At 40.4% G+C, this 17,455-nt stretch overlaps 2 protein-coding genes across 2 annotated transcripts in view; one reads left to right on the forward strand and one right to left on the reverse strand.

Annotated features, from left to right (window-relative positions):
- The window catches only part of LOC111231845, an 18,648-nt gene extending 10,539 nt beyond the window's left edge, over positions 1 to 8,109 (forward strand). Inside the window, exons 3-5 of the mRNA XM_022759100.1 lie at positions 4,504 to 4,657; positions 4,987 to 5,150; positions 6,231 to 8,109. Of these exons, the coding sequence (XP_022614821.1) occupies positions 4,504 to 4,657; positions 4,987 to 5,150; positions 6,231 to 6,232 (320 nt within the window). The 3' untranslated portion in view covers positions 6,233 to 8,109. The remainder of the gene's footprint in view (positions 1 to 4,503; positions 4,658 to 4,986; positions 5,151 to 6,230) is intronic.
- Positions 8,110 to 10,794: 2,685 nt separating this feature from the next.
- Positions 10,795 to 16,746, reverse strand: LOC111231811 (survival motor neuron protein-like). Its single transcript, XM_022759047.1, has 9 exons — positions 16,699 to 16,746; positions 16,365 to 16,463; positions 14,952 to 15,047; positions 14,255 to 14,418; positions 12,857 to 13,073; positions 12,389 to 12,502; positions 11,572 to 11,718; positions 10,966 to 11,002; positions 10,795 to 10,846 (listed from the first exon to the last, which is right to left on the reverse strand). Exons 1-8 carry the CDS (start codon positions 16,744 to 16,746, stop codon positions 10,967 to 10,969), a joined length of 921 nt encoding a protein of 306 aa, XP_022614768.1. The 3' UTR covers positions 10,795 to 10,846; position 10,966.
- Positions 16,747 to 17,455: the final 709 nt, after the last annotated feature.

Consider the following 17,455-nt stretch of genomic DNA (forward strand, 5'->3'; position numbering starts at 1 on the left):
TATTTATTCTATGTTAAAATGCCTCATCTTAACATCAGCTGATAAATGTTACCAACCTGAGCCTGAGACAGACTGTTTCAGATCCTGAGCCTGAGAGAACTGGTTTCAGATCCTGAGCCTGAAGAGACTGGTTTTCAGATCCTGAGCCTGAGAGAACTGAGTTTCAGATCCTGAGCCTGAGGGAAACTGAAACGAGGGAGAACTACATCCTTGAAGTAGAGATCAGGGGCCAGTTGTACAAAAAAAACTTAAGATTTCTACTTAAATATTACACTTAAAGTTTTATTTCTCCTTAGCTGTGGAGTAATTTACAACAGTGAAAGTGATTTACAGCAGTAAAATTCTAATGTTCCATGGAGACTGTTAATTTGCTGCCATTACCCACTTTTGATACCTGTTAACACTTTTGGAAGTGTGTAACATTAAAGAAAGCTGCTGTCTCATCCTCCTGTTGTTTTGGCAGGAAGTTAAGTGGTTCCTCAAGTTTTAGAGTAAAGATAAGAAGAAAACCTTAAATACTTAACTCAAACATTTTACAATATGGAGACAATTTAGGGGGTGTTTGTGCAATTATTTGTATTTAAGGAAACCTTAACTCAGACTTTAAGGAAAAACTTAACTTAAGGTGTTTTGTGCAACTGACCCTTAGTCTCAACCAGCCTCTGTTAAATAAAGAAGTGAATTTTCGTAATTTCTCTGGATTATAGTTTAATATTTATATCTCTCTTCTATTAAAAACTGAAATCTGAAATAATCTCAGATTTAAAGATTTAAACCTTTGAGGCTCAAGAACTACAAGTCCTGAAGGATTCAGAGGTGGAGACAAACCCTTGCTCTGAAGTGAGCTAAGTGTTTCTGACATTAAACAGTGAGTGATGTTTATCGGGGCCGCAGCTCCCTTCATACAATGCTGCTCTCAAAATCTTCAGACAGGAACAAGTGGTTTCCCTTTGACTGTTCACAGGCAGGAAATCGCCTTCAATAAAGCGTCTCTCAACTTCCTACCAGGCCACTGTTTGAGCCCCAGCTGCTTTCTGGAGAGTATGAACAAAGGAAAACACCTTTTTTCCCCATTAACAGCAACAACAGACCTCACTTCATAGTTCACTGTGACAGAAATACCCTGCAGGTCATTTAGTCTTCTTGTTAAAGACGTCAGGATGTTAAATCACAAAAAATACACAAGTTATCTTCAGGTTTTGTATTACAGTGAAGAGTCTGTAAGCCTTTGTTGTTGCTGCACAAAAACTCTATTTGAAAATAAATCTGAACATTTCAGCTCTCTCCAGTAAAGTCAATCAAATTCAGAAAAATTAGTCCTGGTTTCCGAGGATCAGCAGCTGAGAACAGGTTTGATTAAGGCTCACTCTCAGTTACAGCACTAAACCCACATGTGATCCTTTAACACAGGTGTAAAATGTGAACCTTTAATCACTGACAAATGATGAAAGATAAACCTAATGAGATTGAATCTGGGTTTTGAGAGGATTCAGATTCGATCCTGGATTCAGATTCAGACACCTGCTCTAGTTAATTGTTGACAGGGCAACTCAACAATGCTGGGTTTAGTGTGAACCTGCAGGAGGTGACGCCTTAATCAAACCTGTTCTCAGCTGCTGATCCTCGGAAACCAGGACTAATTTTCTGAATTTGATTGACTTTACTGAGAGAAGCTGAAATGATCAGATTTATTTCAAATAGAGTTTCTGTGCAGCAACAACAAAGGCTTACAGACTCTTCACTGTAAAAACTACAAAAACCTGAAGATAACTTGTGTATTTTTGTGATTTCAACATCCTGACGTCTTTAACAAGAAGACTAAATGACCTGCAGGGTATTTCTGTCACAGTGAACTATGAAGTGAGGTCTGTTGTTGCTGTTAATGGGGAAAAAAGGTGTTTTCCTTTGCTCATACTCTCCAGAAGCAGCTGGGGCTCAAACAGTGGCCTGGTAGGAAGTTGAGAGACGCTTTATTGAAGGCGATTTCCTGCCGTGAACAGTCAAAGGGAAACCACTTGTTCCTGTCTGAAGCAGATTTGAGAGCAGCATTGTATGAACAGGGAGCTGCCGGCCCCGATAAACATCACTCACTGTTTAATGTCAGAAACACTTAGCTCACTTCAGAGCAAGGGTTTGTCTCCAGACTCTGAATCCTTCAGGACTTGTAGTTTCTGAGCCTCAAAGGTTTAAATCTTTAAATCTGAGATTATTTCAGATTTCAGTTTTTAATAGAAGAGAGAATAAAATATTAAACTATAATCCAGAGAAATTACGAAATTCACTTCTTTATTTAAACAGAGGCTGGTTGAGACTAAGGGTCAGTTGCACAAAACACCTTAAGTTAAGTTTTTCCTTAAAGTCTGAGTTAAGGTTTCCTTAAAATACAAATAATTGCACAAAACACCCCTAAATTGTCTCCATATGGTAAAATGTTGAGTTAAGTATTTAAGGTTTTCTTCTTATCTTACTCTAAAACTTGAGGAACCACTTAACTTCCTGCCAAAACAACAGGAGGATGAGACAGCAGCTTTCTTTAATGTTACACACTTCCCAAAAGTGTTAACAGGTATCAAAAGTGGTAATGGCAGCAAATTAACAGTCTCCATGGAAACATTAGAATTTTACTGCTGTAAAATCACTTTCACTGTTGTAAATTACTCCCACAGCTAAGGAGAAATAAAACTTTAAGTGTAATATTTAAGTAGAAATCTTAAGTTTTTTTTGTGCAACTGGCCCCTGGATCTCTACTTCAGGATGTAGTTCTCCTCGTTCCAGTTCTCTCAGGCTCAGGATCTGAAACCAGTTCTCTCAGGCTCAGGATCTGAAACCAGTTCTCTCAGGCTCAGGATCTGAAACCAGTTCTCTCAGGCTCAGGATCTGAAACCAGTTCTCTCAGGCTCAGGTTGAACATTTATCAGCTGATGTTAAGAATGAGGCAGTTTACATAGATAAATAACATCTCACCTGATCATATGATGTAATCCTGTAACCGTGGTAACGTCTCTGTTGTCGACAGAAAGGTTCATAATAAGTGATGAAAACTGACAGGAAATTATTTTATTTTCAGTTTTTAAGGACTGACCAAAACCAGAGCCAGAGGGCAGCTCTTCACATCTACCTTCATGTTCTTGTTGTTGTTGTTTTTGTTGTGACATTCAGATGATGTCACATAAATAAAACACACTTTTTTAGGTTCTGGGAAAGTGTAACAAATGTAAAAGCAGCAATAATTAAAGTTTGACAGTTCAGTGATAATCAGCCTGGTCAGAGAGAAGCTGTGAGTCTGGATGGATCGGGTTTATTTACATCTCACATCATGGCTTTTATTGACTGAGACATTTAAGCACATATGAGTATGTAGAGTGTGAGAGGAGAGTCCAGAGTGTCTACAACAGTTTTAATCTCAGAGCTCTGCAGAGTGTGGACAGAGGGTGTGGCCCGGGACAGGTTCCATTTAGTTTTGTCAGGATTAAAAACCAGCTGATGTTTAATAAGAGATCTGAAGGGAAAGGAGCTGAACTAATGATTCCACCTGGTCCTGGGTCAGTTTTTAGATCGGTCAGGATTGTTTAAAGAAATAATCTCACCTCAGCGCTGAATTCTTCTTTTGTTTTGATAAGAATCAGATTGTAGGACTAGGTCCTGGACTCAGGAACTGGTTCAGATGCAGATTTTGGCAGCAGTCTCACAGAGTCAGGACTGATCCAGATCTGTACATAAACAAGTTAGAGCAGAGAAAACGTGGGGGCTGGCAGGTCCGGTCGTTCCTGACATTACAGAGAGTCGACTCAGAGATAAGACTGGACGTGACCTTATAAGTTCATGTAGACCCGAACCAAACCCTGCTCAGATTCTCCTGCTCCACCACTCTGCAAGGCGTGGTGTCACCAGTTTCCCAGACCTCCTCCAGCTCTGATCGCAGGGAGCTTCCAGACCCCCCCACACCCCACCCCACCCCTAGTTACTGTTGCTATATTGGACAACTTTCCATCAACAGTATCACTACATCAGGACTTAAACAATAGGAAATGGTTGTTGCCTAAACAGAACTTTTTCATTTCACTCTTCACAGTTTGTCACAATAATCTGAAATCAAGGTCCACTTACTTGCTTATTTCAGCCACTCCTCATGGTCTTCCTCAGCACTTGTTTTCTCAGGTGTCATGTTGTTGTGTTCAGTGAGTTCGGGAAAGAAGAAAATCCAACTCCAACATTAAACATGAGACTTTCTTCAAATGTCAACAAGCTGATTCTTTTTATTTCATGATGTTGAAAATAGTTTTATATATTATATTATAATATATATTAATTTTTGATTCCATTGCCAGGCACAGACGTGTTGGGTACAAATACTAGATGATGTTCAGTGACAATGATTTTTATTGAGGTTTTCCAGAGAAGAAAAACACTGACTGGGGTGTGTGTGTGTGTGTGTGTGTGTGTGTGTGTGTGTGTGTGTGTGTGTGTGTGTGTGTGTGTGTGTGTGTGTGTGTGTGTGTTCAGATCACATCGATGCGCTGCAGAACAACCTGACCCAGGCCTTCCATCAGACCAAGGCCTGCTTGAAGCTGCAGGAAGCTGCTAAGAATCAGATGTTTGCGGCTCAGAGTCAGACCAAGGCCTGCGAGTCCCAACAGCAGTACGTGCAGAAGCAGCTGTAAGTGAACGCATCACACGCACACACTACATTGAGGACAGAGTGAGAGCGAAGCTCCAGGAAGACACGCCCCCTCCACGATGACAGGTTACATCATTTCAAACAACACAGAGGGGAACATGGCATCAGATAAAGAACAGCAGACCACATTCCCAACATGGTCTACGTCACCATGAAGGACATGAGACTCAAAGTCTGAGCAGAGCATGAAGGTTTTTTCTTTAGTTTCACTTTCTGTGTTTTCAGGTTGAATCAGACTGGACAGGCTCTCCTCTGGTGTGAACTAACGAGTCATTAGTTAATAGATTTCTCTGTTTGTGTGTTTACAGTCAAAAGTGTAAAGCTGACTCTGAAGCATCACCAACTCTATCAGTATCAACGCCGCAGCACAAAACCCCCGCCCCCGCCACAGATGACCACTCCGCTGCCTCGCCCCTCGCTGGTATTCCTGCACTGCTGCTGCTCGCCTGCAGCACTCTGCATCTGATAACCTGTGAGTCTCCGTCCCAACACACACGATAACTACCACATGACTGAATCAGGTCTGAATCAGGTATGACTCAATAGCCACGTTTTGACCAAAGAGTACCTGAAACTTTTAGTTACAGGTTTTAGTTCCAGGTACTTTTCTTCAGGAACTAAAAGGTTCCTGTGGCCCATTGTTGTCTGTGTTTCCACTCTGGCCTAAAGTCCCAGGGAGATGATGATGACGTATTGAAAAGCAATGAAGGTAAATGCACTACAACTCCAGTCCAGTAGGTGGCGGTGAGAAGAAGGCAAAGGCTATACAACAATGATAATGCCAAAAAAGCGACGGACAGGCCGGCATTATCATTTGTGTGACACTACACTTAGCCTGTTAACAGAGGAGATTCAGGTTGTGCTGCTGTTGATTGTGCTTTTTTGCAATGCAAACTGATTCATTGAATCAATGCTGGAATGGAGGCGAGTGTTAGTTGCAAAGCGGATTAAAGACGCACATCAACAGTTTAGAATCAAAACAAAACAGTCAGCTTGCAGTTGCGGGCTTTTGAACATGGCTGGTGAAATAAAATGCAGCAGAGTACTCGACCAGTCAGATATGTTGAGCACTGCAGACCACACCCCCCAAAGTTCCTGAACCTTTGGAAAGTACTACCCCCCGACCAGGGACTTTTTTGGGGGTAGATCAATTACCCCGGACTAAATTTAGCCCCTCGTTCCTCAAAAGGTTCTTGGTTCCTGGGGAAGGTTCCTGTGGTGGAAACGCACATAATGAAAACCAGCAGAGACCACAGAGTCCCAGATAGCACAGACTGCACCCGAATGCATCTGTGGGTAGATCTAGTAGTAGGGTGTCATAATGCATTCTGGGAAATGTAGGAGTTCACTAAGCAACTGTAACTAACTGTAACTAATTGTAAGTATTATTTTCATTATGGATCAATCAACTGATTATTTAATAATCGGCTGATTAATAAATAATAAGCTGATTATTCAGTTAATTAAATTATTAGAGGTTGTAATAATGTTTGTGTGTGTTGTTGTATTAGTGTGTTTGTTTTGTTGTATTAACGTGTGTGTGTGTTTTCAGGAGTGCAGTGTGGTGATTGATTGTTTCGGCGGCAAGCACTGTGGTCCAGGACGGGGGCAGAGCCTGGACTGATTTACTGACTGCTGTACAAAATTCCTGTCAACGCAACAAACAAACATGTCGCCACGGAGACGCTGACATCACACTGTCGTATGATTGGACACAAACTTTGCTTTAAATTGAACAGCTGAGACATTTGCTGACCGTTAGAGACTCTGCTGCCTCACAGAGACCATTGTTTCTACTTCCTGCTACTGGTTTCTACTTGGTTTCTACTTTCTGTAACTGGTTTCTACTTCTTGCTACTGGTTTTTACTTCTTGCTAATGGTTTCTACTTTGTGTTACTGGTTTCAAAATTTTTAGTCCATTAAGAAAAACATTTTCACTCCTGCACCAGTTTTTAGACAACTTCCCTCCAGAGACAGTTCATCAGTGTGACTGTCAGGTTCTCTCTACATCCTCAGGGTCTACGTGATTAATTAATGACAAATCAGGGTTTTTCCTGCATAGGGAATTGGGAGGCGGTCGTCTCCGTCAAATTTGGTGGCCCCTCAGCCTCCCGACAAAATTCTAGTACTTGTTTTCTCTGTACTCGGTGGATTTGACGCTTGTAACTGCAATTGCAGCTGCACGCCACTACGGCAATCTAGTGGCGCTGTATCGTAATCTGTGCATCAAGCAGAGCCATCCGAAATTACCAAAGAAGAAGAATACGAACGCGCTGGATTTTCTGCCTGCGGAAGGAAGCGACCTGATTTGAGTGCAGACATAAGTAGTTCTTCACTTATGGGAAAAAAAAAGTTAATTCATGTTACTGACGAGATACAGTAAAGTTGTAAGGAGTGAAAGTAGGCCTAGTTCTCAAGTGGAAGGTGCCCCCCCCTCTCCGGTGTTACGGCTTAGTACCACCCCCGCCTAATTTTCGTCCAGGAAAAACCCTGCAAATTAACCACTGAAGTAAATATGAACTCCTCTGAGACAGAGACTGTAAAGTTGATTTATCTTTGTTTTTTAATGTTTTTCTGTGAGAATAACGAAGACTCAGAAACCTCATGTTGTTTATTCTGTCAGACTGAAACCAATGATTGTCATCATCATTACATCTGAGAGATATTTTCTTTAATAATCGATCGATTGATCAGTAAATAAAATCTTAGTAAAAACTAAAAATTTCTTATGTGAGATTTGAGTCATCTGCTGAACTGGTCAAATCATCTTTGATTATTGATCATCGCAGATTAACAGCTTCAGTCTGTAGAGTTCAGGTCATGTGTCTGTTCTCAGCCAGCTGTTCTCTGATGTTTCCTGTGGAGGGATGGAGATCTAAACTCTAATGATCAGCAGGGTCACAAGTGAATTTTAATACTAAAGAACATAAATAAAAACCTGTTTACACCTGAGACTTCAATCTGATCTGAATCTGGATGAGAGAGAAAGCAAAATATGTGTGTGAGGATTTTCATAGAAATAGAGAGAAATCTTAATTAATGTTTGAATGTTCGGTTTACTCTAAATTTAAAATAAAACAAAAGTCAATAAACAAAGTATTGAGAAAAAAAGATATGAAGAGAAATCAGTGTAAAAGCTGATGGAGGATTTAAATATGATTGACAGCTGGTTTACAGCAGCATCATCATCAGTGACTGACAGTCCTGTCATTGACTGAAGAACTGATCCAGATCAGGATGGTCGGGCATGAACAGGGTCAAAGTGTGTGTCAGTGTGTGTGAATGAATTTTTTCTACTGTTTGTTTTTTGTATTGTTGAGTTTGTTTCTTTTGTGCTTTTGATGAAACTCACAGCTGAAGCTTCATAACTGCAGCAGAACAACTTGACTTTTAGAAGCTTTTTCATTGTTTTAACTGATGCAGGTTTGGGATGGGGGGGGGGGGGGTTAATGAGATTAATAAACCTGAGGAGTTTGTAAAACTACAGTGTTTTCTTTGTTCCATATTTCATGCCTGATTTACCAGAGATCATAGTTCAGAGAATGACAGCAGGCATATAAGTACAGATATTAAGTACTTATTTTCTGCTCCTTCAGAGGGAGATCTTACACTTTTTACTGCTCTACATTTTTCTAACAGCTGCTGTTCCTCTTCAGATGACGATTTGAAATGAAAAAGAACCAAGTTTATAAAACACAAAACATTGTTAGAGATTAAAACAGGTCATTGACTTGTCTCATCGTGTTTCTCTCAGTTGTTTTGTTTATCTCGAAACTAAGATTTAAACTAACTGTTTAAGGCCCAAAAAAGAAAAATGATCCAATATTTCATTAAAAAACAAGTTTTCTGAGGCTGAAACATGAAGCCAGCACTGAAGAACCAAAACCTGCAGTTCCCTTAATGACCACTAGAGTCTGGCTCCAACAGTGAGTCAGTCTCCATAGACTCCCATGTTAAAATGTCCAACTTTACAGCAGAAATAAACATGTTTACAGCCTGGTACAAAAACACTTTTGGTCTCTAGAGCTAATTTCCTCCTTCATGACACCTGTTTATATAACTCACCTGTTTACATTTTATTAAGGCTTAAAGTTATTCATAATTGAGGGCGTGGCCTCTTTGAGTGGCATGTAGGTGAACATATGCTTGTCAAAAACCGACATGCACTTTAGTCTCAGCTCCAAACATGCCCCTCCTCTTTGACCATTTTTGGATTAGCTGGGAGTTAGGGGTGGAGTCAGACACTGCCAAGATGGCAACAGTAGAGCAGCTCACTCTGAGCAGCTCACTCTGAGCAGCTCACTCTGAGCAGCTCACTCTGAGCAGCTCACTCTGAGCTTCAGAAACCTGTGGGTGACATCACAGAGGCTACGTCCTTTATTAAAGTCTGTGGTTAACACCAGTGTTGACAGGACTGATGTCACAGACACTGTTTACAATAAAAAAACAAAGACCAGTGGAGTTTTTAAAAACCTTTTATTTTGTAGGAACTTGTGTTTGTGTTTCCTCTCTACAGACATTTGAGGACGCTGAAGTTACAGACGCTTTCTGTGGGACACACATCTTCCCGACCCTCAAACCTTTACGCAGCACGCAATGCTTACCTGCATCATGCATCTCTCCATGCATCTCTCACACACACACACACACACACACACACACACTCAGGTCAATCAAACAATCCATGGCTGGGTCGCTCCCATAAGGTCTAGTGTGGGAACATCAGCTAAAGTATCTCTAACGGAGCCCATCACCTCTCCTAAGGTGTCCCACAGCTCTGCAGGTGCTTCTACAGGTGTGTCTGTCTGTATCTGGAGCGAGTTTCCTTCATGTTCAGATTTGTGAGTCTGTCGAACTCATGTATAAAGGGAAAGTGATGAACACAGAACCAGTAGGATGTCCTCTGTCTCCCTCTAGTGGTCTCTCTGCGGTCTCTGGTCATGTTTGGAGGAGACGACTCAGTTTATGTTACTGTAATGTTACTGTGAGCCGCACAAACCCTCATCACCTGAGACAGAGAGGGACAAAATGAGTGAACTGAGCCTTTAATTTCTGAATACACTTATGTTCTTACTAGGGGGAGTCGGCCGAGCTTCTTCTCTGACGACGGCAGCTGTTTGCTCTGTAACTTCTCCAGGATGTCCTGCAGAGCTTCAATCTGGAGGGACAGGTTATTCTTCTGTTGATGAACCGATCAGTGATCAATCATTCATCAGTTCATCATTTCCAGCAGCCAATAAAAACACAGCGCACAGGACACTCAGATCTCCACATCATCATCATCAATGAACACCTGCTGTACTTCCCTACTCACCAGCTCCTTCTCCTCCTGTGTCTTGATGACATCGTCAAGTGACCTCTCCTCTGTCAGCTCCTCACAGCTGACCATGACAACCAGCAGCCAGCAGAGGCGGTGAGGAACAGCATCCTGCCGTTGACGACGCTAGACACCTCCGTCTGTCCTCTGGACTGAGGCAGTCTCACACAGGAGAGTTTATATGTTCAGCTGAGTGACTTGTGAGGTCATGGGGAGAGAAGCCTCTGCTCCTTCAGACAGGAAGTGACACAGGATTTCTGTGTGATTTTCAGCTGCAGGTTAAAGTCTCTCGTTTCCTGATCAGACGTTCTGATTAAATTTATAAAATTAAATTCAATCCAAGACACGAGAGTCGTGTATTAATCAATTTTAAGTTATCATTTGGACAAAGTCACATTATCACAATAATATAAAATAATTTTATCAAAAAAAGAAGAAAATATACAGGAGTGTAAAAGTCTTATTGTCAGGAATAAAAATGTTTTTGTTTCTATAATAATAAATCAATAAAATTCTATACCTGACCCTCGTCAAAGCTGCTTCACAGTGAAATAAAAATGAGAAACAGAGTCGTCCATCTTTTCTTTAATAACAAAATGTCTTCATTTCATTTCTAACAGCAGAGTTTCAGTGATACACAGACCCTCAATAAAACTCTACACAATCAAAACAACATCTGAACTCTCAACACAAACTACGTCCGTTGGACCAAACTAGAGCAGTGTCTCCATGGAAACAATCAACTCGGAACAAACAATTATTTTAAAATATCAAAAACAAAAATGTACAAGTTCACTGTGAAAGACGACGAAGGTCCCAGGAGCTTTTCCTCCCATGATCCTCTCTGGCTCTAAAGCAGGAAATAAACAACAAACTAAAATAAAACTGATGTCTCATGAGTTTGAACCTGTGAGCTCAGGTGAAGATCAGTCATGTTAGTACCTGTGTGTGTTCAAAGTGGCTTCTTACCTCAGTCTTTAGAGGTCGATCTGAGCAGCTGCTGAGCCTGAAAAACACACACACACACACACACACACACACACACACACACACACACACACACACACACACACACAAATATTATACATTGTGATTATTAATAATTAACTAAATTTTTTTGTGCCAGATGTGATGAAATTTCCTCTGTTCCTGATATATCATGTTAAAAAGGACGTGAGGCAGAGACCTTGACCTTTGCTCACAAAATCTAATCAATTCTTCCTCGAGTCCAGCTGAAGGTTTGAATCAGATCTGAAGTTCATGAGAACAGGACGGACAGACGACAACAACACTCTAAAAAGGCAGCACTGCTTTATTTTTGACCAATCATGAAGTAGAGAAGGATTACATGTTAGGAAGCTGGCTCTAGCCTTTCTGGATTCAAATTTACAGAAACTTTAATTCTGCAGATTATCACTCTGAAGAGCTGAAACCTTCACACTGTTGACTTGAATGAAAGCTCTGACCAGAAAAATCAGAGCTCATTTTAAAACAGGATTTTAAACCAAACAAATCACTTCTCACCAAAACATGAGTGTGAGTGTGAGTGTGGGGAGATGATGACATCATACTGACCATGAAGCTGCCGGTGTGGAAACCACACATGTACCAGAGCATCAACATGCTGGAGGTGGAGTCGACTCCCGTGGAGCTGCTGGACTCTTTCCCTCCAAACGTCCAGAGAGGAGGAGGAGGGGGAGGGGGGATGAATGACAGGGGGTCCTGGAGACAGACACACTGTGAGACTGATCATCATTACTGATCAACATTAATGATCTGTTCACTAACGATCAGTGAATCAGTTTTACCCCTGAGCTCGACTGAGGAGGAGGAGGAAACGGAGGAAAGAGAGAGAAGCTGTGATTGGTTGGTTTCTCTGCTTCTTCTCTCTGCTGGTGTCCTCTCCTCTTCTCTTCTCTCTCTTTACTCTGAGGACCAGGTCTCTCCTTCACCTGCTTACATCATGATGACATCACATCTGTCCACAAAATATAACTATATAAAATAACAACTACCACCTCAGACCTGTCAGAGCGCCTATATATATATATGTATATACATATACACACAGATAGATAGATAGATAGATAGATAGATAGATAGATAGATAGATAGATAGATAGATAGATAGATAGATAGATAGATAGATAGATAGATAGATAGATAGATAGATATGGATGAATGAATATATATGGTCACAACCTCCAAAAGACCACTTGATTTTTTAATTAATAATGAAATATATAAAGAATATATATAGGATCATATGGGAATATAGGATAGTTTTCCAGGATATGGGACCCTGAGCTCTGGGTTCAGGTTGAGGTTGAGGTGTTAAACAGCTCATGTCCAGCAGGTGTCACCACTGAGATCTAGTTAAAGTCAGACTCACCCAGAAGAAGCTGTGATCGTCCCTCCTCTCCCCCCTCCTCTCCTCCTGCTTCTCCTCTCTCCTCCCCCTCTTCCAGTCAGAGTTATTGGTTGAAATCGACTTCCAGCTGCTGCCCTGCAGAACGTGATGAAGGTCAGTCCAGATGTTAACATCAACACCATTTAATTTCACATGTTGTTTTCATGTTTCCATCAGGAATCATTTTTCAATCAGAGATTGATCTGTTTTTGTTTCAGGAGGCGTTTGAGACCTCAGTGTTCTGGTATGTTCAAATGGAATTAGAATTGATAACTCTCTCTTATTGAGTGTGTGAAACAGAAGCATAATCACAGCTGATCAATATGACCAGAATCAAACAGAAACTGGAGGAATGAAAATTTAAAATCAAGATCTGATCAAAGAATAAATCAGCAACACACACATCACTCAGGTCTGATGTGTGTCCCAGGTCCTGGTCCAGGTTTTTACCTTGGTGGTAGATCTGCTGGCTCCGTGGAGCTCATCTGGGTTCAGCAGGCTGCTGATGTCCTGCTCCTCCTCATTGTTGTAGTCGTCAAATCGAACGCAGCATCGCTGACCTTTGACCCACAGAACCATGGCTGGATAAACCAGACCATCCTCTGAATACACCGCCCGACACCGAGAACCAGGACTCCAGTCCTGAGACATAAACGTCAACCAGACTCTGAAAACATGTTTTACTCACTCACAAAGTTTAAAGGTTAACCCAGACTCACAGGTGTTGTCCTGACACCTGACCCTCAGTTTTAATTTTAAAATTTTTCAATCCAATTATATTTATAAGCACTTTTTAAAAACAACACAGATGACCAAAGTGCTGTACAATAATAAAATACAAAAAAAAAACATAAGCAAAAAATCTCACATTAAAAGTACAAAAAGACATAAAACACGTGTAAAAACAACAACAGTTAAGCAATAAAAAGGAAACATCTCAAACTCTCAAAAGCCAAGGAAAAGAGGTGCGTTTCAAGAAGAGATTTAAAGACAGCAGTGAAGAGGCCTGCCTAATGTGTAAAGGCAACTCGTTCCACAGTTTGGGAGCTGCAACTGCAAATGCCCGATCTCCTCTGACTTTAAGTCTAGTTTTCAGGACCACTAAAAGCAGCTGATCAGCAGACCTGAGAGACCATGACGGTACATGAGGTTGAAACAGGTAAGAGAAATAGGATGGAGCAAGACCATTCAGGGATTTATAGGCAAACAGAAGGATTTTGAAATTGATTCTGAAGCGCACAGGGAGCCAATGGAGGGAGGCTAGAATGGGCAGCGAGCAGCAGCATTTTGAACCAACTGGGTTTATTGAAAGCAGCTGAGAACTGAACAGCAGTGGAAGGGTTAAACATATGACAGCGCCGAGCAGGAGCGCATGGTTTAACCGTATGACAGAAAACACTGCATTACAAATTTCTAAGATAAAAACAGACAAACCACATTATAAAACAAGATCAAGTGTGTGCCCGTGTTCCTGTGTGGGACCAGTCACAGACTGCAAAAAGAATCAATGAGACCTAAGAAGTCTTTAGCCAACTGCTTATTAGGACAACATACATGGATATTTAAATCCCCGACAATTACGACCTGGTCATATTTGGGCAAAATTTCAGCCAAGAAATCAGAAAAGTCATTTATAAAGTCCTTATTATATTTTTAATTACCTTCTTTAAGAAATTGCTAATCGTAATGCAAAACATTTCTGAATCTATAGCTTAAAAATCACTTTTCAGTTAAAGTTGGAACAATGATTGTATTTCTCATTTCATTTACTGACTCAGGTCGCTAACCATGAATTTTCCCGTCTGATGTGAGGTGGTCGTTACCTGAGCGCTCTGTCTCTGCGTGCACGGAGCTGCTCTCAGTCTCTGGAGTGCGCTCAGTTCCACGTCCTCCTCATTGCCGTAGCTGTTGAAATGAACTCTGCAGCGCTCTGCGTCCAGAGACACCACAGTTGCCGGGTAGACCAGCCCATCCTCTGACCACACAGCCTGACAGGGAGCTCCAACCTCCCACTGATAGACACAACCAGTCAGAGGTGACCTCACAGTTTGGTTCACAGCTTCTTTAATGAGTAGATTAGCAGCTGATGATGTTAATTCATGATCGATCTTTATGACAATTGTGACATTTTACTGTACTGAGTCTACTCTACATACATGGATCCACGCTGCGTTCACAAACCAACAGAATGATTACCTACTATATGGCTACACTGATTGGGCAAAGTATATCATGTGTCTCTCACCTCAAGCCTTCAGTCAGTTGATATGACTGGGTTTTATTGGGTGTTAGGTGTTATTTGAATTTTTTGATACTAGTAGCAATACGATGAGTTTAATTATAGATACCATAACTATTTTTTAAATATATCATGTAATACATAATTTTCTGTCGGACCTCTGTTTATATTCATCAATAGAAGTAAAAGTTGTCAAATGAAAAAACATGGAAGAAACTATGGTCCTGGTTTCAGTCCAGCAGGTTACTCCAGTTCTTCATATTAAAACTGGTTCTATTGTCCTGACCCGTCTTGTGGAGTCGTTACCTTTGACTCAGAGGTGGAGGTTTCAGCTGCAGGTAGACAGATTGTCTGTCCGTCTTCCTGCTCCAGCTTCTCTCTGCTGCCCTTTTCCTCTGTCAGCTTCACATCCTGCACAGACCAAGAAACACTGAAAATGATCACCATATCCAATATGTATTTAAGTGCAAAAACAAGATCCACCAGACACCAAGTTTGTGCTTTCCTGCTTGTGAGTGCAAATTTACCCGTCTGTAACATTATTGAAGTTCATCATGCATTACATCATTTTGAGCTTTAGAAACTGCTGAACCTGTGAATCAAAACACACTGCACCACACTGCATTTTTTAAGATAGTCTGTGCTGAATTGATGATTATTGAATCTTCTAGGTGCAAAACTGTTCAGCATTCTGAACTGATTTGTTATTAATCTTAGGTTATTTCCTATCATATATGGGTAGTAAGTTTGAAGTATGGCAATTTTAAATTTCCAGAATCTTGAATGAAGTTTTGTGGACTGTTTTCTCTTCCCATGTAGAACTGACAATTTAACATTTTACTGGTGCCACCTGACACACCAGGAATCATAGTAGTAACATGTTTAGTTATTAGTCACTTCTGTTATATTTGCAACAAAATATAGTTTATGGTTATTTTCTTTAAGGCAGCTGAGTGTTTTTAACACCAATGTGCCGTTTTTAAATTTCCATAATTTTGAATGGAGTCTGGTACAGCTAAACCAGCGATATTCTGTTCTATTAGCAGCAAAACAATAACATGCAAAAGTCTAAATTAACCTCTGATAACAGCCTTTGGTCATCACGTATGGGCAATGTGTAAAAATGATGCCGATTTTTTTGGCATTTTGAGTTTAGTTGAAAGTTCTATCTTGACGGAAATTACCGTTTTATCTGCCAATTGACAGCCCGGAGAAATTACAGTTACACAGGTGGACAATTATATCCATATTTCTGTAGCTGAACGTAAATATTTACGATTTTAAACAGAAAGTGAAGTTTTGTGGACATCACTTGTAAAAACAATTAGGAATTAGTAACTTGTGTTATATTTGCAGCAGAAGCGGAAGTTGTAATGTGATAACGACCTCTGGTTATTTCTAACACAGATGACGGTTCTTAACATTGCGTCGTTTTAAAATTGCCATATTTTTGAATGGAATTTGGTCTAAATGTTCTCTCTTGACATTTAGAACGTTGACACCGTTCTGCTGTTGCCCATGACAACTCTGTAAAGTTATAGAAAAAACAGCGTAATTTCTGTTCTATTAGCTGCAAAACAATGATATATAAAAGTCTGAATGAATCTCTGATAACAGCCTTTAGTCATTGTCTATCACGTACGAGCAATGTTTAATAACGATGTCGATTTTAAATTGCCAGAATTTTGAATAGAGTTTGGTTGAAAGTGCTTTCTTGACAGAAAAAAAGGAAAAACTAACCTGTGATATTTCCAAGGTGTTTTCAAAAGTTTCCACGAGGGAAGTTTCGTCTTTAACAGCCGCCGGTTCGGACTCCACCTGCAGGAGAGAAGATTTACAATTAGCCATCGTTTGCCACGAAGAAGCTAAACTAAACCAACTATTACCAACCAACCTCGGCAACGTCAGACAAACCAGCTGCTCCGTTTCTTTGTGTTAATTAGCCATTAAGTTTGTAGCTAGCAACGGTAGTTGAGTTACGAGGCTAACAATCGTTTCCCGTTAGTAATCGGTTTTCTTCGTGACCACAAATTAGAGAATAGTTATAACGTACCGGCTCCACGGCTCTGTCAGTAACGCCGTTTTCTGTCGGTTCCGTCATGGCTGTCATCAGTTAAATAAACGATCATTTCACACAGGTAAAATTTTAACCGCCATAACTGACAACCGACAACACCTGTGTCAAGTTTACCTGATATTAGGAGAGAATGTACCGGTTAGACCTTTCAAAATAAATTGTCATTGTCGTCGTCATTTCACCCTTCAGTATAAACGACATTATTTGTGACAGAATTAACAGAATTAATTATAAACGTCCTGCTTTTATTTACAAAGGTTTATAAAGTTTAAGGACAACAGGTTTCTGTTTTTTTAAAATGTGTTTTTAGACCATAAAAACATTTTTTTAAATGACCTATAACCTCTAACAAAACCCTCTTTGATTTTTATTTTGATGTGTATTATTGTTTAGTTCATTTGTGCTGGAGGCATTATGTTTTTGGGGTTCCAGGAATTTTCTTCAGATTTGGTTACAAATATTAATTTGAACTCAAGGATTTGGTGGTCAAAGGTCAAAGGTCACTGTGACCTCACAAAACACGTTTTTGGCCATTCACTAATTATGAAAAAATTTAACACAAATATCTATAAGGATAAAGTGATGACATTTTATATCCAAAGGGTCAAAGGTCAACTTCACTGTGACATCATCATGTTCTGCAGAGACACTTCTGGTCATTATTGAACACTGTAACTCAGGAAGGAGAGACTGTGACCATGTTTACTGTGACTTGAGGAGCAGATTCTAGTTT

This window comes from Seriola dumerili, unplaced genomic scaffold (genome assembly GCF_002260705.1).
Source record: "Seriola dumerili isolate Sdu_G_001 unplaced genomic scaffold, Sdu_1.0 BDQW01000319.1, whole genome shotgun sequence".
Lineage (NCBI taxonomy): Eukaryota > Metazoa > Chordata > Actinopteri > Carangiformes > Carangidae > Seriola > Seriola dumerili.

What these genes read in the sequence shown, in the direction of transcription:
- LOC111231811 (XM_022759047.1), bottom strand. Translation starts at nt 16,746, where the DNA reads ATGACGGAACCGACAGAAAACGGCGTTACTGACAGAGCCGTGGAGCCG. An exon ending in CCAGCAGATCTACCACCAAG is followed by an intron (nt 12,503 to 12,856) that starts GTAAAAACCTGG and finishes CACGTTCTGCAG; the next exon opens with GGCAGCAGCTGGAAGTCGAT. An exon ending in ACGATCACAGCTTCTTCTGG is followed by an intron (nt 11,719 to 12,388) that starts GTGAGTCTGACT and finishes GTCTGTCTCCAG; the next exon opens with GACCCCCTGTCATTCATCCC.